General features: G+C 43.8%; 1 protein-coding gene across 1 annotated transcript; it reads left to right on the plus strand.

The window, feature by feature from the left end:
• The first annotated feature begins 1445 nt into the window (after window positions 1–1445).
• On the plus strand, window positions 1446–23229 carry LOC120052174 (succinate--CoA ligase [ADP/GDP-forming] subunit alpha, mitochondrial). Its single transcript, XM_038999008.1, has 10 exons — window positions 1446–1520; window positions 2861–2894; window positions 5582–5682; window positions 7427–7543; window positions 7699–7911; window positions 8058–8115; window positions 9435–9518; window positions 12072–12223; window positions 19843–20031; window positions 22768–23229. Exons 1-10 carry the CDS (start codon window positions 1446–1448, stop codon window positions 22792–22794), a joined length of 1050 nt encoding a protein of 349 aa, XP_038854936.1. The 3' UTR covers window positions 22795–23229.
• Window positions 23230–23649: the final 420 nt, after the last annotated feature.

The following is a 23649-nucleotide window of genomic DNA, read 5'->3' on the forward strand; positions in this document are numbered from 1 at the left end:
ATACATAGGCCAATGTGATGTTTGTATGACAAAGTAGCTTACCGTTGTTTTCTGGGGAAAAATACATTGTATTCCATTCTATTGTATGCTATTGTATTGTATTGTATTCTATTTGTTATTTATTTTTTTGTGCATTGGCTTCAGTCATTCATTGATTCATTGATTCATTCATCCTTCCGAAGCAAACGTGTAAATGTTTGTATACTCATAATTTCACTCATATAAAAATAATTTGATTAGAACTTCAAGAGGAAATTAAATAGGCTGGGATGTATCTATTTGCATAGTCATCCAGTGTGTGTGTTTGTGTGTGTGTGTGTGATGTGGGTAGTTGGCTACAAATGGGATCCACCTAAAGGTTTAAGGGCAACTTAAATCCTATATCTATGTCTTAGGCATCGTTCATAATCTCAAATGATTTCAGTTTAAAAGATGGTTTTTTCTCTCTCCATAGGGCAAAATGGTTTGTCCTTGTCTCCTCTGTCATGCAATCTGCGGTGATCTAAAAACACAGAAGAGGTGAAGTCAATGTGAATGATGATGTGTTCAGAGAATTTGCTTACGCCTGTCAAATTATTTCAACTCACTCCTGATGAATGGAAGGACTATTGAAATGCACAGAGGAAAAGCATGCATCCCGTTGTACTTTCCATATCCAGTTGATATTTATTTCCTCATGAACCCCCCCCCCCCCCCCCCCAAATATAACTTAACATGTTATGTGTTGGTCCCATGTTTCATGAGGTGAAATAAAATATCTCAGAAACTTTCCATAAGCAAAAAGCTTATTTCTCCCAAATGTTGTGTACACATTTGTTTACATCCCTGTTGTGAGCATTTCTCCTTTGCCAAGATAATATATCCACCTGACAAGTGTAGAATATCAAGAAGCTGATTAAAGAGCATGATCATTGCACAGGTGCACATTGTGCTGGGGAAAATAAAAGGCCACTGTAAAATATGCAGTTTTGTCGCACAACTCAATGTCACAGATGTCTCAAGTTTTGAGGGATTGTGCAATTGGCATGCTGACTGCAGGAATGTCCACCAGAGCTGTTGCCAAATAATTGGATGTTAATTTCTATACCATAAGACCCCTCCAACGTTGCTTTAGAGAATTTGGCAGTACGTCCAAACCGCAGACTACGTGTAACCACGCCAGCCCAAGGCATTCACATCCGGCTTCTTCACCTGCGGGATCGTCTGACACCAGCCACCCGGACAGCTGAGGAAACTGTTTGTTTGCACAACTGAAGAATTTCTGGACAAACTGTCAGAAACCATCTCAGGGAAGCTCATATGCGTGCTCTTCGCCCTCACCAGGGTCATGACCTGACTGCAGTTTGGCGTCGTAACCGACTTCAGTGGGCAAATGCTCACCTTTGATGGCCACTGGCACGCTGGAGAAGTGTGCTCTGAATCCCAGTTTCAACTGTACCGGACAGATGGTGTCGTGTTGCGAGCGATTTGCTGATTTCAACGTTGTGAACACAGTGCCACATGGTGGCAGTGGGGTTATGGTATGGGCAGGCATAACCTATGGACAATAAACACAATTGCATTTTATTTATGGTAATTTGAATGCATGGAGATACCTTGACAAGATTCTAAGGCCCATTGTCATGCCATTCACCTCATGTTTCAGCATGATAATGCATATACCCATGTCTCAAGGATCTGTACACAATTACTGGAGGCTGAAAAAAAATCGAATTTCTCCCATTTTCCTGTATACTCACCAGACATGTCACCCATTGAGCATGTTTGGGATGTTCTGGATCGACGTGTACGACAGCGTGCTCCACTTCCCACCAATATCCAGCAACTTCACACAGCCATTGAAGAGGAGTGGGACAACATTCCACAGGCCACAATCAACAGCCTGATCAACTCTATGCGAAGGAGATGTTTCGCACTGCATGATGCAAATGGTGGTCACACCAGATATTGTCTGTTTTTTTTAAATCCATGTCCCTACCTTTTCTTCAAGGTATCTGTGACCAACAGATGCATCTCGGGAATTCCCAGTTGTGGTCCTCTGTAGCTCAGTTGGTAGAGCATGGTGCTTGCTATGCCAGGATAGTGGGTTTGATGCATGGGACCACCCATACTTAAAATGTATGCATGCATTTTACCTTTATTTAACTAGGCAGGTCAGTCAAGAACAAATTCTTATTTACAATGACGGCCTACCCCTGGCCAAACCCAGATGATGCTGGGCCAATTGTGCGCTGCCCTATCGGACTCCCAATCCCAGCTGGATGTGATGCAGGCTGAATTTGAACCAGGGACTGCAGTGATACCTCTTGCACTGAGAGGCAGTGCCACTCGGGAGCCCATGACATACATGACTGTAAGTCGCCTTGGGTAAAAGCGTCTGCTAAATGGCATTTATTAAATTATGTGAAATACATAGATTAGGGCCTACTGAATTCATTTAAATTGACTGATTTCCTGATATGAACTGTAACTCAGTATAAAAAAATAGAAATTGTTGCATGTTGCTTTTATATTTTTGTTCACTCTAAGAATCACATTTCCAAAGCAGGTTTTACCCTTGGGATTTCTATGATGGGCATAACACGCACTCTAGTATATGAGGCATGCAGGCCTCATCCGAGTTGATGATGAACTCCACTATCCAGAATTCTTTGCTGTTTAAAGCCAACCTTGAATATTTGCCTGGAGAAATGTTCATCTCACTGGTTGTACTAATTTTGTCAGCGACTTAAATAATTGGTATAATGACAACATATTTCATTGGTATCTCGGTTGAACAAGTTCAAACATTTTTGCAAAATGTTTTTTTAGTTGGGCATATTTATAGTCAGCCCTTTGCCTTCTACGTTTAGGTCCCTAGCCTCCGGTGTCATTGGTGAATGCCCGGCTGCTCTGTAAGTAGAACAACATATGTGTTCTCCTTAAAAGTCTTCAATGTTTAGTGTCTGGTAAATTAAGTGCTTCACGGAGCACGTTTTGCACGGGATATGTTGGTTCTTGCTCACAGGATAGTCATGGCACTCAGCGCTCGTGCCTCTATATTGGCTAACTCTTTTAGCATGCTGATAGCGCATCAATTTCAGGCCACAGTCCGAATTACTGAACTTTGACCGTGCTTGTCCTTTAGGCTTTATATGTAACATGTCAATTATATAAATGAGATTAGGACATGTAGTTAGCTATACTGTAACTGTCATGTAGTTAGTTGTTTTGGTAGTTTGGTAAGCTAATGCTACCTAACGTTAACGTTACTCCCCCATTGTATTGTACGCTGCAAACAGCTAGTAAAGCTTTCAATTTGTGATTTACATCTCTTTATATGGAAGTAGCTACAGGCGATGTTTGCAGTGTTGGGGGAAGCTACTAGTACGCTGAAAAGAGTTAACCAAGCTACCAATTATTTCACACTGAAAGAAACATAGCTTTAGTATACCTTCATTTTAAGAAATGGTTTACTTAATTAACCAAAGTTACTTTGAAAAAGTCGGTCACTACATCCAAACTGCTAACGTTAGGTGTAAAATGATCATCTGAAATGTCAGACTACAAATTGCAAGAACAGATCACTTTGGGTTGATATTGTAATGACCCGGCTGGGTCATAAAGGGAAAAGAGACGGACTCTAGGTGTGCAGGTCAGAACACAGGTTTATTCCTAAACTGGGCTATTGTTCCGGCCACAGCCCACGCCGTTAAATGCCGAACATACACAATGTTACCCTGTCGAGTTAAGGGTCACTCTCATATGAACAGATCAAGGCCCCGAACAGAAAAGAAAGAAAGATGATACAGTAATCCCTATTTATGCATTTCCAAATCCCGCGGGATTACCCATCATACCCCCCCAACCTTTCCATCTGTCCTGACATATTTAACCCCTGCTAGTAGCCATGAGAACCATAACACACCCACAAACACAGAACACAATACCGGGTCGTTACAATATGTTAACAGAATGTAGCACATTAAACACAAAGATGTTTAAAGTGAGAATTAGGCAGATCTGAAGCGGTGATGCCGAGAAATAAAGGAAATGATTGCCTACTTAACCCATTTACTTTTCGCTAAAAAAGTACTGAAGTTCTGCTAGTTAACTACACTGCCACATGGCAAAAAAAAGTAATTAGTTAACTAATGACGACTCTACCTAGATTTGAATTTAGTTCAACTAACGTTACCACCAAGATACTGCAAATTGTAGTTCAATTAACGTTACTTGTTGAACTACATGTAGTTAACTACTCAAACTCTGGTTGGTTGGTATGAAATGACTTAAGTCACCCATCTATTCCGTCTCTTCTCTCAATTGTTTTTAGCATATCATTGCTCTACAATAGCAATGGGCTAAGGCGATGCTCCATTAGCCGTTACAGGATAAGTAAGTTCATGTTTGGCATAGCATAGATCATTTACGACCATCCTTAACTTGGCGATACGTTTGGCCGAATCGAGAACGAAGATGGTATCGTTAAGGTTGGTTTCAAATTCTGTGCTACGCCAAACGGCACCTATCCCGTAACGGCTAATGTAGCATCACATTAGCCTGTTATAATCTGCTAGCTACACATTGACCAGCTCATAGAAATAGCATAGGTCCAAAGCTCATAGGGTTCTTGGCTAATTCTGTGGACCAGCTGCCCCTGAGCAGAAGCCTGAAAATAACCTTATCAATCAGTAGCCTATCAGACCCTATCAATGTTTTTTTTTTATTGGATTTTTTGCCTCAGTTTAGTTCAATGCTCAAAACAACAAAACAAATGGAGGACAAACGACAACATGAAGTGTTAACCGTTAGCTAGCAAACGAACGATGTTGCCCTCTGTTTAAGCAAGCCTTCATTGCCAAATAGCAGAATTTCCACTTCCACTTCTGAATCTCACAAATGTCTGTAGATTACTATACACATTCATGGTCATTTGTTTCATTTCCCTTATTTATAACTTGCCTTTTGTCAAATAATAATCTCACCATGACTGTCATACAGAACTGCACAGACTAATGCCGTTCATAGGCTTATTTTGGCGGGTAGGAGCATTGGGCCAGTAACCAAAAGGTTGCTGGATCGAATCCCCAAGCTGACAAGGTAAAAATCTGTCTTTCTGCCCCTGAGCAAGGCAGATATCCACACCTGGGGAACAGTAGGTTGTCGATTAAGGCAGTCCCCCACACCTCTCTGATTCAGAGGGGTTGGGTTAAATGCGGAAGACACATTTCAGTTGAATGCGTTCAGTTGTACAACTGACTAGGTATCCCCCTTTCCCTGCCTTTCAATATCAATCATGAGAGAAAAGGCACAAAGGACAGCAAAAACACGCTATGTAGGCCACTATGCTTGGATAATGTATGTGTGTTTTACTACTGACAGTTGTACTGTAGGTTTTGGAACATAGGCCCAGAGCCTATCAGGTCTGTTTAATTTGATTTAATCAGAGGCACATGTGACAACAGCTCAGGCAACAACACTGAACTGTCTCCTAGATGGCAATCCTTCTCCCCTTTCGATCATGATGTGACAATAGTGTTTTTTTGAAATGTCACCTGTGTGTGGTTTCACTTACCTCTCCTTCCGTCTCCGTTTGCAGTGCAGCAAACTGGAGTAAGGAGCTGTTATACTGCTTCAAGAAAGAACCTCTACATTGATAAAGACACCAAGGTCATTTGCCAAGGCTTCACAGGGAAGCAGGTATGTAGGCTACACAACACCCGGCCGACACTGGCTGCTGTCTGCGTTCAACTGGGTTGTGTTCATTACGGCACTCAAAGGAAATCTTAACCGTTGCAACTGAAATTATTGAAAATTTGCATTTCCTATTGAACAAGTCCAGGTAGTCCCTCCCTGTCTGCTTTCATCCGTTTGGTCCCGAATGAACACAACCCTGATTGGGTTATCTGTTGTTAGTGAAACACAATAACCCAATCAGGGTTGTGTTTCACTGTCAACAGACATAGTTGACCATCTACCTACAGTAGCACAGTAGCTAGCTATCTGCAACTGAGCACTTTATCCCCAGATAAATGACAGCATAATCTCGTTCCCCAATAATGTCTTAGGTGAGGATGGAAGGCCCAGTCAAAAGAAGAGTATCGGCATCATTGTCCAACAAGCGAACAACTCTCTCCTCTTCCACCTTGTAGGTTAATACCCCCCCCCCCTCCTCTCCAACAACTCTTCATCAACTTAATATAGGGTTATTAAATATAGTTCTTCTAATGAACACTCATGCTAATTAGAAAGGGCTGAGCAATGACTCAAGTGTCGCTGCTGCTGCTGCGCACCGACTTTCCTCTATGGCTTGATAAGCAAACCATACTTCAAATTCATTGTCCGCTCATTAGTGGATGATGGCTAGGACCGCCACCACTGGAGAAAAGAGCAAAGTGAGCAGACGGTGCACGTGGCATTATAAATGAACAGAGGAAGAAAAAAGATGAGACTGGTGGAGGGAAGAAATATTGAAATTTTAAAGATATCTGCGTTGCGAGGGGGAGAAAAGTGCTGGGTCAGTCTTTCCTTTCTCTTTACTGCTGGTAATTATAGTTTTAACATTAGGGTCATTGATTTGGATGTGTCGTAGTTGGCCCTCGTAGCCACTTATCTATAGCGTTTCTAGACAGCCTCTGTAATTATTAACTGAGAAGGCTGATGGAACTTGGCAGGTTGAATATTAATATTACGACACATTATTGGACTCAGTGTCCCTGAAAAAGTAAAGTTGTGACTGAGTGATTTAAAAAAATATATATATTTTTTGATTGATGACTCAAGATATACAGAAACAATGCCATTGATTATGGTCGTTTAGTGTGCCTGGGTTGGATTTAAAGTGATTGTATGTGATGCCAACCTAAGCCCCTTTCACTTACAGGCAAATCTTAACTTACACTTAAGTAGAAATTTCACTTAGTCATGCATTTAGGTCAATGGGAGACTAAGTGACAATTAGACACAGTAAAATACCTGAATATCATTTACCAAATCTCCTTTCTGACCACCATTCACATACTCCTTGATTTACCTGCTGTTGTACCTAGTCTTAATATGCTGGCGGTGTCCGTGTACCCATCCATTTCAGCTTGATTCCCATGCCCCCTCCCTCTGCCGGCACTGGGCACCATTCTGCCCTGTTGATTAATGGTGGATGGCAGGCCTGTTCTCCTCATTCCCTTATACCTGGTTTTAATATCTCAAGGTTTGCGGTTGGTGCCGCAATTGACCGGGACAACTCCCCGCTCCATCTATCACAGTCAGCCGCTGCCTCCCTTCCCCTTGGCCCTAATCCTTTGAACTGAAGGAACTCCACGATATTGCTTCCATCTTACAGATCAGCAATCAAACATTGAAGTGGGCTAAGGTCAAGAGAGAAACGACTGGGTGGATTGGAACTAGCTGATTCTCTCTGATTCTTCCTCCTTCTCTCCCTCTCTAGGGGACGTTTCACAGTCAGCAGGCAATCGACTATGGCTCCCGGCTAGTCGGTGGCGTATCCCCCGGCAAGGGGGGGAGGACACACCTCGGCGTGCCCGTCTTCAACTCTGTCAAGGAGGTTAAATGTGTTCCACTATTTCTTGTCTCTGGTCTTATTCAGCCCTAAGCGAGACCTGGTTCTCAACTGACTTGCCTGGTTAAGAAATGGTTAAATAAATACATTGATGAATAGCAAGCCCTAAATTCACCATGTCCCTCTGTCCACACCTACAGGCGAGAGAGGGCACCGGGGCAGAGGCCACAGTGATCTACGTGCCCCCTCCGTTCGCGGGTGCCGCCATCATCGAGGCCATTGATGCCGGCATGCCCCTGGTGGTGTGCATCACAGAGGGCATCCCCCAGCAGGACATGGTCAAGGTCAAACACAAGCTGCTGCGCCAGAGCATCACCCGCCTGATTGGCCCCAACTGCCCCGGAGTTATTAATGTAAGAATACATGTATACACACACACAAGCTGCTGCGCCAGGGCACTACGCGCCTCATTGGCCGCAACTGCTCCAGAATGATCAACGTAAGAGGCTAGAACACACACACACTTTTGGTATTAACTTTGTGTTTTCCTATTTTGCAGCCGGGAGAATGCAAGATCGGGATCATGCCGGGCCACATTCACAAGAAAGGAAGGATTGGTGAGATATTTTTGCCTGGCTCACTTCCATTCATCTCAGTGACTCATTGAATAAAATCCGCTTTTACTTGGCAGCAGTGTCATAATGCTGACAGACCAACAGCTTGTTCTGTTTCTTATGGAAAGTTAACAGTAGGTTAGAGATCCCACGATACGTGCTTCAGTCTCCGAAATGACATGCGTGTAGTTGAATCGGGAGAATGAGTCAGAGAAGTGAGAAGGAGAAAGGACCTCTGCCCATGTGGCTATCTGCGCTAGTCGCTCAGCGAGCGACCATGCGGTTTATTTTCTTCACTGTCTCACGGCAGACAGTTTGAGAAGATGTCAGTGCTGCGGCCCTGTAGGCATCAGACTCAGCCATAGCAAATGTTTCTCCAGGTGCATTGGAGGCTGGTGGGAGGAGCTATAGTAGGACTGGCTCATTGTAACGTCTGGAATGGAATTAATGGAACACTGTCAAACACATCAAACATATGGAAACCACATGTTTGACTCTGTTCCTTTTATTCCATTCCAGTCATTACAACGAACCCATCTTCCTCTAGCTCCTCCCATCAGCCTGCGCTGATGGAGTGACTGCTGGGGAGCTGCATCGCTGCACTGACATCCTAGACCACTTGCTGCTCATTGCAAAGGCATACAGTGCGTCCCTAATGGCACCCTATTCACTATAGTCTATGCGACTCCAGTCAAACGTATTGCACTATATAGTGTTGGGTTTGACATTTTGAACATTGAGATATTAAATAAATGATAGAGAGGAAGCCTTGAATAGAAAGAGTGTGAGAGAATGGGTTTTATGTCAGAAGTTAAGGGTTCTCTGTAGAAAGCCAGAAGGCTTTGGAATGGATTTGATGGAGGAGAGGAGAGCGACGTGTTGATATAGGGAAGACAGATGGATATCTGTGGATTAGGTGAAGGAGGGGTTGAGGTCAGTTCCCCTTAAGGGAGTAATCAGGGTTTAGTATCTGGTTACCTACTTCCTGTTGGGCATAAACTAAGGATTGGAGAGAGGGAGTGTCTTAAGTAGGATGTATTAACTGTGATGGAGAGAAATGTTTTGCTGTCTGATTACAGCTGTTCAGAACCTTTGGGAAGAATTAAACTTGGTTAAAGCTTCTCTAGTGTCCGTGGGTTATTTACTCTGAAAAATAAGAACCTGGCAATAGGGTGCAATTTGGGCCGCACCCATACAGTATAAATATAGGTCCTTTCCCATACTTAAATGCATTCTTCCTCCTTACCTCTCAAGAAGGGGAAAAGGGAAGGATGCTTGTTAAGAGAATTGGATCTTGTCCTCATTCTCTTCTTATCTTTCAGGCATTGTCTCTAGGTCGGGAACTCTCACATACGAAGCTGTGCACCAGACTACACAAGTTGGCCTGGGACAGTCTCTCTGCATTGGTACGTGGGACTAAACGTTATGATATACAGATACTGCAAATTTATTAACTGGGGATATACAACTTTGATGGGATGGGGGCCACTAAAACATCTGAACAGATAATGACGGGCCTCAGTGGCTCGCGGGTCTGCGTACCCACCCATGCAGTCAAAGCCGGCCCTAGCCGTTTGAGAGCCCAAAGGAAAATTTCAGCGGAGAGAACATTCTGAAGTTTTAGAGTAATTTCATGCAATTCTACACTTTGCCATGGGGCAGAGAGAAGATTTTTCTGCGGGACTACAAAAAGGTCTGCTAGTTGCCCCACCCCTGGTATAGACAAAATACAGCGCCTTCTGACAGAATTCAGACCCCTTGACTTTTTGTTACGTCACAGCCTTATTCTAAAATTGATTAAATCGTTTTTTCCCCCCTCATCAATCTATACACATTACCCCATAATGACAAAGCAAAAAAAAGTTTGTATACATTTTTGCTAATATATTTATATATCTGATATCACATTTACATAAGAATTCAGACCCTTTACTCAGTACTTTGTTACAGCTTCTTTGGCAGGGATTACAGTATTGAGTCTTCTTGGGTATGACGCTACAAGCTTAGGACACCTGTATTTGGGGAGTTTCTCCCATTCTTCTCTGCAGATCCTCTCAAGCTCTGTCAGGTGGGATGGGGAGCATTGCTGCACAGTTATTCTCAGGTCTCTCCCGAGATGTTCGATCGGGTTCAAGTCCGGGCTCTGGCTGGGCCACTTAAGGACATTCAACGACTTATCCCGAAGCCACTCCTGCGTTGTCTTGGCTGTGTGCTTAGGGTCGTTGTCCTGTTGGAAGGTGAACCTTCTCCCCAGTCTGAGGTGCTGAGCGCTCTGAAGCAGGTTTTCATCAAAGATTTCTCTGTACTTTGCTCCATTCATCTTTCTCTCGATCCTGTCTCCCAGTCCCTGCCGCTGAAAAACATCCCCACGGCATGATGCTGCCACCACCATGCTTCACCATAGGGATGGTGCCAGGTTTCCTCCAGACGTGACGCTTGGCGTTGACCAAAGGGTTCAATCTTGGTTTCATCAGACCAGAGAATCTTGTTTCTCAAGGTCTGAGAGTCTAGGTGCCTTTTGGCAGACTCCAAGCCGGATGTCATGTGCCTTTTACTGAGTTGCTGCTTCCGTCTGGCCACAAACATAAAGGCCTGGATTAGTAGACTGTTGCAGAGATGGTTGTCCTTCTGGAAGGTTCTCCCATCTCCACAAATGACTCTGGCGCTCTGTCAGAGTGGCCATTGGGTTCTTGGTCACCTCCCTGACCAATGCCCTTCTCCCCCGATTGCTCAGTTTGGCTGGGTGGCCAGCTCTAGGAAGAGTCTTGGTGGTTCCAAACTTCTTCCATTTAAGAATGCTGGAGGCCACTGTGTTCTTGGGGACCTTCAATGCTGCAAAAAAAATTTGGTACCCCTCCCCAGATCTGTGCCTCGATACAATCCTTACGGACAATTCCTTCAACCTCATGGCTTGGTTTTTGCTCTGACATGCACTGTCAACTGTGAGACCTTCCATATAGACAGGTGTGTTCCTTTCTAAATCATGTCCAATCAATTGAATTTACCACAAGTAGACTCGAATCAAGTTGTAGAAGCATCTCAAGTATGATCAATGGAAACAGGATGCACCTGAGCTCAATTTTGAGTCTCCTAGCAAAGGGTTTGAATACTTATGTAAATAAGGTATTGTTTTTTATTTCAAATACATTTCGAAAAACTTGTTTTCGCTTTGCCATTATTGGGTATTGTGTGTAGATTGCTGAGGATTTATTTTCTCTATCCATTTTAGAATAAGGCTAACGTAACAAAATTTGGAAAAAGTCAAGGGGTCTGAATACTTTCTGAAGGCACTGTACACTGAGTTTACAAAACATTAGGAACGCCTGCTCTTTCCATGATAGACTGACCAGGTGAAAGCTGTGATCCTTGGTTGATGCCACTTGTTTAATCCACTTCAATCAGTATAAATGAAGGGGAGGAGACAGGTTAAAGAAGGATTTTTAAGCCTTGAGACAATTGAGACTTGAGGGTGAATTGGCAAGACAAAATATTTAAGTGCCTTTTGAACGGGGTATGATAGTAAGTACCAGGCGCACTGGTTTGTGTCAAGAACTGCAACACTGCTGGGTTTTTCATGCTCAACAGTTTCCTGTGTGTATCAAGAATGGCCCACCACCCAAAGGACACCCAGCCAACTTGGCACAACTGTGGCAAGCATTGGAGTCAACATGGGCCAGCATCACTGGAATTCTTTCGAACAACTTGTTGAGTCCATGCCCTGACGAATTGAGGCTGTTCTGAGGGCGAAAAGGGGTGCAACTCAATATTAGGAAAGCGCTCCTTATGTTTTGTACACTCAGTGTAGTTATTTTTAATGAGTACATACCACTTTCCTAGTCACATATTAAATAAAAAATGACAAGTACATTGTACTCTATGCCTACGGTCACATCTGACATCCATCTTATGGATATAAGCAGCGTAGCTGTGTCCTAATGGTTCGTGTGGTTTTTGTTCAGGCATCGGTGGGGACCCCTTCAATGGGACAGATTTCATCGACTGCCTGGAGGTGTTCCTGCAGGACCCCAAGACGGACGGCATCATCCTGATCGGAGAGATCGGAGGCAACGCCGAGGAGAACGCTGCCGAATACCTCAAACAGCACAACTCTGTAAGAGGAGACACACACATTAACATGCGACCAGACTGTTAACACTTTGTCAATGGCCCACCAGTGCTTTCGTGAATCTTCCAGACCCTTTTGGAAAGATGAGTGGTTCTGTCAGGTACTCCCTTTCATCTCTTTGATTCCGCCCTCAGGAGGGCACACTCAGAGCCCCCAGGTCCAAAACTTGTGTGTGAGTGGACACATTTTACTAAACTTGTGAGTACCAGAAGTCCTCACAAGAATGGTAAACTAACTAAAATTCAGAAAAGTGAGGCATTTTGCCTGTCCTCACTTGTAAAAAGGCTATTTTAAGGTTAGAGTTGGTGTTAGGGAAAATAGGATTTTCAATAGGAAACAATTGTTGGTTCCCAAAAGTCCTCAAGTATAGTAAGACACTGTTTGTGTGTATTCCCACCTGCTAATGGACCTTGGGTTCTGGATAGGCTGAGGGTGTGAACTAGAGTGCATGTACTTCCAGTGAGGGTTAGGGTTCATGGTGCAGAATACGGCACACACCTTTGATTGACACTTTCCTGGCAGGTGTGGGAGAGACTGATCTTTGGAGCATGGCTGGTGAATTATGCAAGGCTTGAAAAGTGGTTAAGTGCCTTTCAGTGACAGTTATTGCCAAGTGTGTGTGTTGCCCTCTAGATTTGTCAAGACACAGAATTTTGATTGAGCAAAGAGATTATTGTGACGCGTATGTGTGCACACACTATGCGGTTTGTCTGTGTCAGGTGTTCGGCAGATAAATATGAATTTGATGTGCTTTCTGCTGCCCTAATGCATGCAGATCTCTCTCACCACCCTCCGTGTCGGGAGAACAACTCTTTGACTGAGGCCAAAATGGCCCCCTATTTCCTAATAGTGTACTTCTTTTGACCAGAGCCCTTTGGGCCCATGTCAAAAGTAGTGCACTACATGGGGATTACAGTGCCAGTTGGGACGCAGCCTCTCTCCCTTCCTCATGTACAAACCGGGCTCATCCAATTTGAGCGTGTAAGCCGCGGGTAGTTCTCAGAAAGTTGATTGGTGTTCAACACTCCACACAGAGGCAGCAGTTTAACCAAAGCCTGAAATTGTTTTATCTGAGCTGCTGCCAGCCCCAAAATGACGTTCCTCTCTTTAGATTGTCTCATTGAACAATTCCATGCATCAGACATTTTCTTTTCTAGGGTTGCAAAATGTCAGTAGCTTTCCCAAAATTCCTAGGTTTTTCAGAAAACTAAGTTATAGCTAAGTTACTATGTATTTGCCAAATAAATTATATCCAGCTCAGGGCTCCATCTATGCATTTGGTTTGCTAGCTAAGTGGCTAGATGGCAAAATCAAGATCCATGTTGCCTAAAAAAAATATTTGCATCAAAAAAAAATACAAAATGTTTATTTAGAAATAGAGCCCCTTGTGTGCACTTCCAGTAATACTCTATGACGGTAGGAAAATCTGAATACTGCCCAACCCTAACACAAATACTAACTATTGTCAGTATTGATTTTCTGAATCCACAACATGCACACAAATACATTCATTTTACTTCGTCATAAGATCAGCTAGGCATATTTTCAGACACTTAAGGGAATCGTACATGAAAAGTACAATACAATGACACTAGGGAATAGGGTGCCATTTGGAACTCTGCTGAAAAGTAGAATACAATATCACATTGGTATGCCCTTACCAGTATAGATATTTCAAAATGATCTCTTTCGACACAGATGAAAAACCTTCATACCCTTCAATCTATTAGTTACAGCAGACACATCATCCTAGGTTGCATCCCAAATGGCACCCTATTTCGTATATAGTGCACTACTTTTGACCAAAGCCCGGGCCATGGTCAAAAGTAGTGCGGTATATACGAAATAGGGTGCCATTTGGGACGGATCCTTAATGAATTTTGTCACACTGGACAGATTACAAATGAGGGTTTGGTGTGAAATACGCAGAGGACATGATCAATGAAAGGTCAGGCAATATTACATGTATTGAACTTTATCTTCCTGGAAGAGATGTAGTAGATGTCCCCTGTGTGCATCCCAAATGACACCCTATTCTCTATATAGTGCACTACTTTTGACCAGGGCTCATAGGACTCTGGTCAAAAGTATTGCACTATATAGGGACTAGGGTGCATTTGAGACGTCGCCACTGTTAACGACGGCCACGTATCGATTCCATTACGGAAGACAGGACAGACAGCGGAGCTCTTGGTCTTAAAAATGGATTTTGAGTCAGTTGACATTTTGAGACATAGACATAAGATAGTGTTTCTTAAGCCTTATGAAAACACATTTATTACATCTTGTAAATGCTCATAAAAAGTTGTACAACATTTTACCTGCATGCTTTAAGTCATTTGTCTATAAATATTCTTTAAGGTTGGCAGAGGTTAGGTGGTGCTGGGTAAAGACTGTTGAAATAGGGTTGGTGTTAAGCAGTGATCGCCAACCTTTTCTGAGTCGAGATCGTTTTCGCAGTCAAAAAGAAGGCAGAGATCTACTTCTCAGATTAAAAAAACATGACTTAACTTACATTCACCTAATAAAAACAGTACTGTAGGAATGAGGTTTGTATAGTAGGTCTAATACATTATCACAGCATATTGGATTTATGCCTGGCCTGCCAATATTGTTCTTCAGACCATATTATATTTAAAAACTCAAGCGTCTAGATCAGTTGGTGTAGCACTTGTGAGGCACAGCTGAGCATACATTTAAATAATTAGCATATTCGCTTTTTATATTTTACTGATCTGTCATGGTTCTTTCAAGACAACTGGGAACTCTAGGGAGGGGGAAGAGGTCAAATTATGACGTCAGTGATTTTTCAGGTCGGAAAGTCAGAGCTCTAGAAAGATGGCCAAATTTTCCGACTTCGAATTCCGAGTTGGATGACCGTTCAAAGCAACCTTTCCAAGTTGTCTTGAACGCACGGAAGTCGGAAGTCTGAGATTTCCAAGTTCCCAGTTGTTTTGAACACGGTATTAGTCTCAGCTGAGGGAGGAAGAAAGCAGCAGAGGGTCTGCCTCTCACGGTCCCGTGCTCTCTCCTTCCTTTCCTCCGGTGAGACTGACCAGAGAGGGGACACCATCTTCCACCTGATGGTGAAACTCAAGTTGCAATGCATCCGTCTCATGCACAAATTCATGTTGTTCCTATGACCAGAGGAAGTTATAATATTCCTTTATTAAAATGGACACGACGAGCTGCTAATAATAAAAAGGCAGGGCTATTGATGGACTTGGCTACTCATTCATTGCAGCGCGAGTGGAAGTAGGGAGGAATGCGTTTTGTAATGGTGTTGAAGTCTCCCTCTGGTCATTGTTTTAAAAGTGATGAAATCTCACGTAGGCTAGTATCAAACTTTGCTGTGGCCGGGGTTGTGAAAGCTGTAGGCACGATATTTTGAGACAAATTTAAATAGTTCAAAATGGGATCACTTTGCCTACCCGATGCGCAGGGCTTCTGAATCAAGTGTATCTACCCACCAACAGTGCAAAAAAATAAAAGCAAGCCTTTATCATTGGCCTTTCTACAGACATTTTTGGTGCTCGACTAGAAATGCCTTGAAGATCGCGATCGACCATTTGGTGAGCACTTGTACACGATTGAAGTTTAGGGGATGGAGATCAAATTGTTGAATCAGTCTTTTATTAAAAGTGTAACACTTGACATAATGTGCCCAATAAAAGAGAGGATGTATTAAAAATAGACAATCAACTAATTTACAAAGGAGGAGCCTTGAAAGGGAGATCTATGCACCCTAAAGTTGCACTGATGTTTTTCATTTCGCAGAGCTAAAATTAGTACACACTTTAGAGGTCATTGCATGGCCTACATATTGAAACTATTCCTCTAACTCTGTGGGCTGCTTGCCAACCTGTCTGTTTTAATATACTGAACAAAAATATAAAGGCAACTTGTAAAGTGTTGGTTTCATGAGCTAAAATAAAACATTTGCACACATTTGTTTACATCCCTGTTGGTGATTTGTTTATCCTTTGTCAGGATAATCCATCCACCTAACAGGTGTGGCATATCAAGAATCTGATTAAACAGCATGATCATTACACAGGTGCACCTTGTGCTGGGGACAATAAAAGGCCACTCTAAAATGTGCAGTTGTCATACAACACAATGCCTCAGATGGCTCAAGTTTTCTTATGATTTTTCTATAACCATTTTTCTCCCCAATTTTGTGGTATCCAATTGGTTGTTAGTCTTGTTCCATCGCTGCGAAGGTCGAGAGTCATGTGTCTGCCAAAACACAACCCTGCCAAGCCGCACTGCTTCTTGACACACTGCTCGCTTAACCCGGAAGCCAGCTGCACCAATGTGTCGGAGGAAACGCCGTACAACTGGTCACCGTGTTAGCGTGCCTGCGCCCGGCCCGCCACAGGAGTCGCTAGAGCGCAATGGGACAAGGACATCCCGGCCGCCCAAACCCTCCCCTAACCCGGACGACGCTGGGCCAATTTTGCACCGTTTCCTGTTCTCGGCCGTCTGCGTCAAAGCCCGGGAGGCAAATGTCTCAAGTTGAGGGAGTGTGCAATTGGCATGCTGACTGCAGAAATGCCCACCAGAGCTGTTGCCAGAGAATTTAATGTTAATGTCTCTGCCATAAGCCGCCTCCAACGTCGTTTTAGAGAATTTGGCAGTACGTCCAACCAGCAGACCACATGTAACCACGCCAGTCCAGGACCTCCACTTCTGGCTTCTTCACCTGTGGGATCGTCTGAGACCAGCCACCCGGACAGCTGATGAAACTATGGGTTTGCACAATCTGCTGGAGAAGTGTGCTCTTCACTGATGAATCCCGTTTTCAACTGTACCGGCAAGATGCAGTCGTGTGGGCAAAGCGGTTTGCTGATGTCAACGTTGTGAACAGAGTGCCTCATTGTGAGGTTTTGGTATGAGCAGGCATAAACTACAGGTAACCAACACAATTGCATTTCATTGATGGTCATGTCGTGAGGATCTGTACACAATTCCTGGAAGCTGAAAATGTCTCTGTTCTTCCATGGGCTGCATACTCACCAGACATGTCACCCATTGAGCTTGTTTGGGTTGCGCTGGCTCGACGCGTACGACAGCGTGTTCCAGTTCCTGCCAATATCCAGCAACTTTGCACAGCCATTGAAGAGGAGTGGGACAACATTCAGGCCACAATCAACAGCCTGATCAACTCTATGCGAAGGAGAGGTGTCACGCTGTATGAGGCAGAAGGTATCTGTGACCAACAGATGTAGATCTGTATTCTCAGTCGTGAAATAAGTTATGGCCTAATTTATTTATTTCAGTTGACTGATTTCCTTATGAACTGTAACTCTGTAAAATGTTTGGAATTGTTGCATGTTGTGTTTTATATTTTTGTTCCGTGTAAGTCACCTTTACTGAAGGTCTTATGCTCTTTTTATTTTTATTTTTGAGACTTCTAAATCCCACCTAGTATTCTTCAGCCTCCATGCATTTGTAAAATTAAATGGCTAACTAAGACCGAACACCGTTGGGCCCATGCTTTCCAATGAGACAGGTAGAGTATTTGGCAGCTAACCCTCCGTGAACACTAAACATATCCTTTAATCCTTTTTCATTTTATCCTCTGACTCTTAGCCCCTGCTCATGCATTCTCTCTCCTAGGTGCTTTACGCATGACTCAAAGCCCTTGTAATTCACTAACACACACCAATTGTTGTCTAGTAGGGCAGGGGAGTGATTTTAGAAAGAGGTGGGGCAGCAGACTCATTCACATCTAGTGTGTGAACAGGGGGCCTCGTAAATTTTGTAATTGTCTGTCTTAATCTGACAAGATTGAGGCTCTACCCTCGAGCATACAGCAAGGCTTCCCCCTTTCGAAACAACCCCTGCCTCCTGCTCCGCTCCTCCTGTGGGGGAACGAACTGAAGAAGAGGTGGGGAAACAACCTTCTCTTCTCTCTAGTTCCATTATTAAAGTAATGCATCTCCCCGGTTAACAATGGAGGACAAAGGCGGTGGGAACATTCAAATGCTAATTCAGCTTCTCTTATTATGCACCGACTTCTTCTCTGAGGGAAGATAGGCTGTAATTAGTCAATTAATGTTTAACATGCTTAGGTAGATTTAAGTGTCGATTCACACGGGGATGGTTTGTTTTGTCAAAGTTGTGAATTCATTAGGACGGGACAAGCGAGTGTCGGAACTAGAGTTTAGGGCCTAGCTAGAGGAACGGCATTGGGCTTGCATTCATGAATCCAGGATCAGTTTTGACTTGTTGATCGTAATGAATAAGATTGTATGGACGGGGACGCATTGTGAATAGAGATTCTGAAACTGAGGTGGCCATCCCTCCTCCTGGAGAGCTACTGAATGTTCAGGCTTTTGCGCCAGCCCTGCTTCGGCTAGTCAAGGTCCTGAAAAGCAGCTGAGTAGTAGAAGGTGTGGAACAAAAGCCTGCAGGACGGCATGGACACCCTCGATCTGACCCATTTTAAAGGAAAACATGTTGGGCCACCTTACAAGAGGAAACATTCACCTATAATAATTAGTATCCTCTCAGCACCTTTTTTTCCTTGATTGCGGTCATATTCCCCCGTTCAGTGAACATTTGCTTTCAGAGCCATCTCTTGTTAATACTGTACCATTGTTAGACAGGTTTAAAAAAAAAAAATATATATATATAACTTTTAAAAATGGATATTCTTGGCTGAGAGACGAGCAGATTGGCTGCTCTGCTTAAACAATTATCCAGTGTCTTCAAGCGTGTTGAAATGAATAGGAGTCGTCTTGCTGTACATACCTGCCGGTTTCAGGAGCGCTCCATTTGGAACGCCTGTGCTGAAATGATAGAAGGGAAGTAAAGCCATAAGCGGGAGGCCCACCTTTCCGGGCTCGTCGGCCAGTTTGTTTGACACGCCGTGTTAACTCGGATACGGAATGAGGGAGAGAAATATGGAGAACCTTATCACAAGGCAAGTACCCGAGTAAGAGCGTCTGAAGAGAGGTCTGGATTGTGTTCGTTTGGCAAAAAATTTACTGAAATGGGTAGTTACTACAGTACCTGGTCTAATAGGAAACGCTCATTTTTAGCTACCCATTTCAAAAAAGTTTCCCTTCGCATGCCCTAACGAACAAGCCCCACCCTTACGTCTTTCATCCCCAGTATGATGTTATTCCTGAGTGTGAAATATTAGCTCTCTCTCCCCTCCCGCCAGCACTGGAAGATTACCTCGAATGTTGAATTTAGCCATCCATCAGGACGAGCTGAGCGGACAGGGCCAGAGCTAATCAGTGTCCGTGTGACTAATTACCTGCTTCTGCAAGAATGAGATCATATGAAATGGCAGGGAGGGGTGTGTGTGTGGAGGGTGTATGCGTGCCCGTCCACGCTCACACCCATGCAATTAAATGGTCTCATTGACTCTTTCACACACATCTGGACAGAGCATGTAATATAGTATTGACATGAATGTGAATATAACATTTACTGTACACTGTTTTAATAATAATGTAAGATGGCTTCTAAGAATGCCTATTTAAGAGGGGCTGATAACAGGAAGACATTTTGTCTGTTTTGCAGCGTCTATTCTGTTATTTGTCTGAGAATACAAGTGTGACTGAGGCTCTTTCTCTCTCACCCCACAGGGAGCGAATGCCAAGCCTGTGGTGTCTTTCATCGCCGGGCTCACTGCCCCGCCGGGCCGTAGGATGGGTCACGCCGGTGCCATCATCGCAGGGGGCAAGGGCGGAGCCAAAGAGAAGATTGCCGCCCTACAGCAGGCGGGCGTTGTGGTCAGCATGTCCCCTGCCCAGCTGGGCAGCACCATGTTCAAGGTGAGACTAGAGATATGTATTAGAGCTCATTTATCTTCCATGGTTCAAGAGCCCTCTAGCCAACTCTATGGGTGAGACCAGTAGAGAGAGAACATTTGTCATTCAGTGGTGCGACGGACCGTTACCGTTCTCTCATAGCAGCTGGGGGAGGACGGCAAAAAGGGTTACTTTAGTCCCACATCCCAACTCTGCCTCTTCCCTCAAATATACTAAAAACTATGAACTAAACAGAGTTTACTGTTGGTTGAGTACGTTTGAGTTTTTTTCTACTTGAGTCTGTTGACGTTTTCAGTGTTTGGGTTTGTTAACAAGCAAGGTTGTGGGACTTGGGATTGAACTTTTTTTTTTAAATACGTAATAAACAAAAGGCAACAGCGAGGTGAAAGGGGGAAATTAATAACCATGGCTGTTGATGCCGGGGCGGGCAATTTAGCTCCGCTGCTGCTGCCTGTTTATTTCAATTTATCACCGGAGGACGGCAGTTTTAACAAGACGTATAAAAAGTTAAAGCGTGTATTACACCCATTCATCATCTTATTCTTTCATTACGAGCGAGCGCAGTGTGGCAAACCCGAACACACACATATGGATTTGTGCGGTGGTAGCACTGTTTTGGTTTAATTCATAATCATTGCGCGTAATGATGAAAAACTCTTTCCCGGCCTGTTAATTTCCCAGCCCATTGTGTTCATACGTCTCTGTTAATCTCATTGGCGGCTGCTGTAATCGGCGTAATAATACACACGATACACCAGAGCAAACAAACAAAGTTGTGCCCGCAGGGGGGTAGTTTGGTTTGGTATAACATGCTCAGCTCTCAGTACAGTACAATGCCCAACTCTCTAGTGTTTTTGCTTGGTCAGTGAAGCTCCCCTTGTGTCCACACCTAGATTAAAGTATTTGTTTTCTTTTAAATACTGTAACTGCGCTAGATTAAGCTTGCTTGTCACCGATAGAATAGTCCCAAAAGTGCTAACTCCACTCACCTAGCATTCCACGCAGACTCTGTCAAGCCCACATAAACCTCCATTCACCCATGTGTGCTGCTCCCTCCATTTTTTACTCTTTCTCATGGCCTCCCTTCTTGACAAAATGTCCCTGTCGCACACCAGCACTCTTCATCCCTCCCTCTCCTCTCCTTCATCCTGCCCTCATCTCTCATCTTGCTCCGCCTCTCCCCTTCTTTCTGTCTTGAGCACCTTTGACACTGTCCCCTCCTGACTGTTTGTCACACACAAGGACGATCCTTCTTGCATCTCTTGCTCTCTCTCGCTCGCTCTCTCGCCCTCTTCAAATCGAATTTTATGTCACATGTTTTGTAAAAAACTGGTGTAGACCAACATTGAAATGCTTACTTACGGGGCCTTCCCAACAATGCATAAAAAAAAAAAAAAAGTAAAATAGAAAAATAATGACACGAGGAATAAATCCACAATGAGTAATGATAACTTGGCTATATACATGGGGTACCGAGTTGATGTGCAGAGGTACGAGGTAATTATGTACATATAGGTACGGATAAAGTGAGTAGGCAACAGGACGGGTAATAAACAGTAGCAGCGTATGTGACGGGTCAAGTGTAAGTTTGAGTAGCTATTGGTAAACTATTTAGCAGTGGCTTGGGGTTAGGAGCTGATCAGGGTCCTGTTGGGACCAGACTTGGTGCATCAGTACCACTTGCCGTGCAGTAGCAGACAGAACAGTCTCTGAGTGGACCCTTTTTCCATCCTTCGCCCTCCTTTCATCCATCAGAGAGTGCCTGACGCCTCGGGGCCACCATGATGCCCTAACACAGCCCCGCTCATCCCCCAGGTGCTTTCTCCTCTCTCTTCCCTCTTTCTCTGTCCCTTTCTCAGAAAGTCAAGGGCCTGACCTTGATCGGCGCGTACAGATCCACTTAACCCATCCCTTAACACGCCTGAGTATTACATTACAGATGACACGCACACCCAGCCGAGTTGCTCTAGCACTGTGTCAAAGTTGAGTGTTGAGCCGACGTAGATCTGTTCAACCACTTGGTGGCAGTAGACATCCAGGTATTTTGAAAGTACGGCATTTTCCAATGGGTAACAGCACGCATCTGTTGTTGCAGACCTGATAAATGACATTTGCATAAAGGAAGCTTTTTCCTCTGTGAAATTGGAAATTCTAGGCGGAAGGGAAGGAGAGGTATTTGTTCTATCGTCCTTCCTCTGCTGGTGTTTAGTAAACGGTGTATGTAAATGGCGACATCCCATGCGTGATGTTCTCCTTCATCCTTTTGGTTATGTGCTTTCACATTTTTTTCACTGTCATATCACATGCCTATGGAGCAGGATGCTTTGGTGTGAATATACATGTTTTCTGTGTTTGGACTATTCCACACTGTATATGGAGCCTTGCATAGCGCCTTATTCGGTTTGTACGGTATTTATCTTTGCATCTGGAATAACAATTTTGAATTGATTTGTACTTATAAACTCTTCATTAATCCCTGATGAGATAAATAGATTGTCTACATCCCATATGGCACCCATAGGGCTCTGGTCAAAAGTAGTGCACTATGTAGGGAATGGGGGTGCCATTTGTGACGAAGACATCCCAACCCCCGGGAAGAAAGGAAAGTGCCTTGTTGCGGTCTACTAGCAACCATTCACCCACCCCCTGTAGCTTCCAGATGTAAACAAACTGTGTGAATCCACATGAATAAATAATCTCTCCTCTTTCCCCCTCTGTTTGTTCTGCCCCTCTCCGCAGGAGTTTGAGAAGAGGAAGATGTTGTAAACGGCGAGAGAGGCAACACCCCTCACCCCCATCTCCCCTAACGAAGCCGAGCACCCTGATTTTGAGGACGCACTGCCCTCCAGCGTCCTACAACTTGCAGACCCGCCCTCTCCTGCAGTTCAGTTAAACTGCCATACGCACACTCACTACGCAGTGTTTTTAATTTCAGCTATGAATTCATACCTTTACACGAGAGTAATAATATCAGTGTGTCTTGATGGTGTCTTTTTCAAAACATGATAACATGCTTGTCATAGACTTAAGTAAAAGTGTCCTTTAGAGGACAGTTATTGCCATCCGTTATGGGAGCTTTTGATGTGTCTATCTTAGTTTGACTATTGAGGGATGCCATGGTAACTGAGGTGATCTGGTGTTTCCATTAAAATCTGTTCTCACTGGCTATAAACCTGAATAAGAAAATATTTCTCAAACACAGTTTTGGTTGTGGGCTCATTTTTATGCTTGTCTCTTGCTCTTTTGCACGCACACACAGGTTGGCATGACAGTGGGAACGTGTTATTGGTTTTATGAGGTATGGATGGTTCTGCTAAGCTTTACAGTGTAAAAGCATTACATACAATGTCTTTGGAAATTGGAGCTAGTATGTAATACTAAACTATATTTTGAAGATGTGTATCTTTTGTTCCAATTTAAAAAAGGTCTCCACTGAACTGAATTCATCCAATCACACTCCCCCGTCATGCAGTGTCACTCCCTGGTGAGGCCAATTAGGAGGCAGTGTATATACAATCCAGGGATTTCAGGTGCTATAATAGAGCTAACATGTCACCCAATACAGGATTTGCATTTGCATACTTATTCTCTTTGTCTCCTTGGAAAGTGTGTAGGAGGCCT

This window comes from Salvelinus namaycush, chromosome 8, assembly GCF_016432855.1.
Source record: "Salvelinus namaycush isolate Seneca chromosome 8, SaNama_1.0, whole genome shotgun sequence".
NCBI classification, from domain to species: Eukaryota; Metazoa; Chordata; class Actinopteri; order Salmoniformes; family Salmonidae; genus Salvelinus; species Salvelinus namaycush.

Coding starts and splice junctions, on each gene's coding strand:
- LOC120052174 (XM_038999008.1), top strand. CDS start 1,446: ATGGTGTCGTGTTGCGAGCGATTTGCTGATTTCAACGTTGTGAACACA. Junction 1,521..2,860: donor ATGGTGGCAGTGGGGTTATG/GTATGGGCAGGC, acceptor TTAGGTCCCTAG/CCTCCGGTGTCATTGGTGAA. Junction 20,032..22,767: donor TGGGCAGCACCATGTTCAAG/GTGAGACTAGAG, acceptor CCCTCTCCGCAG/GAGTTTGAGAAGAGGAAGAT.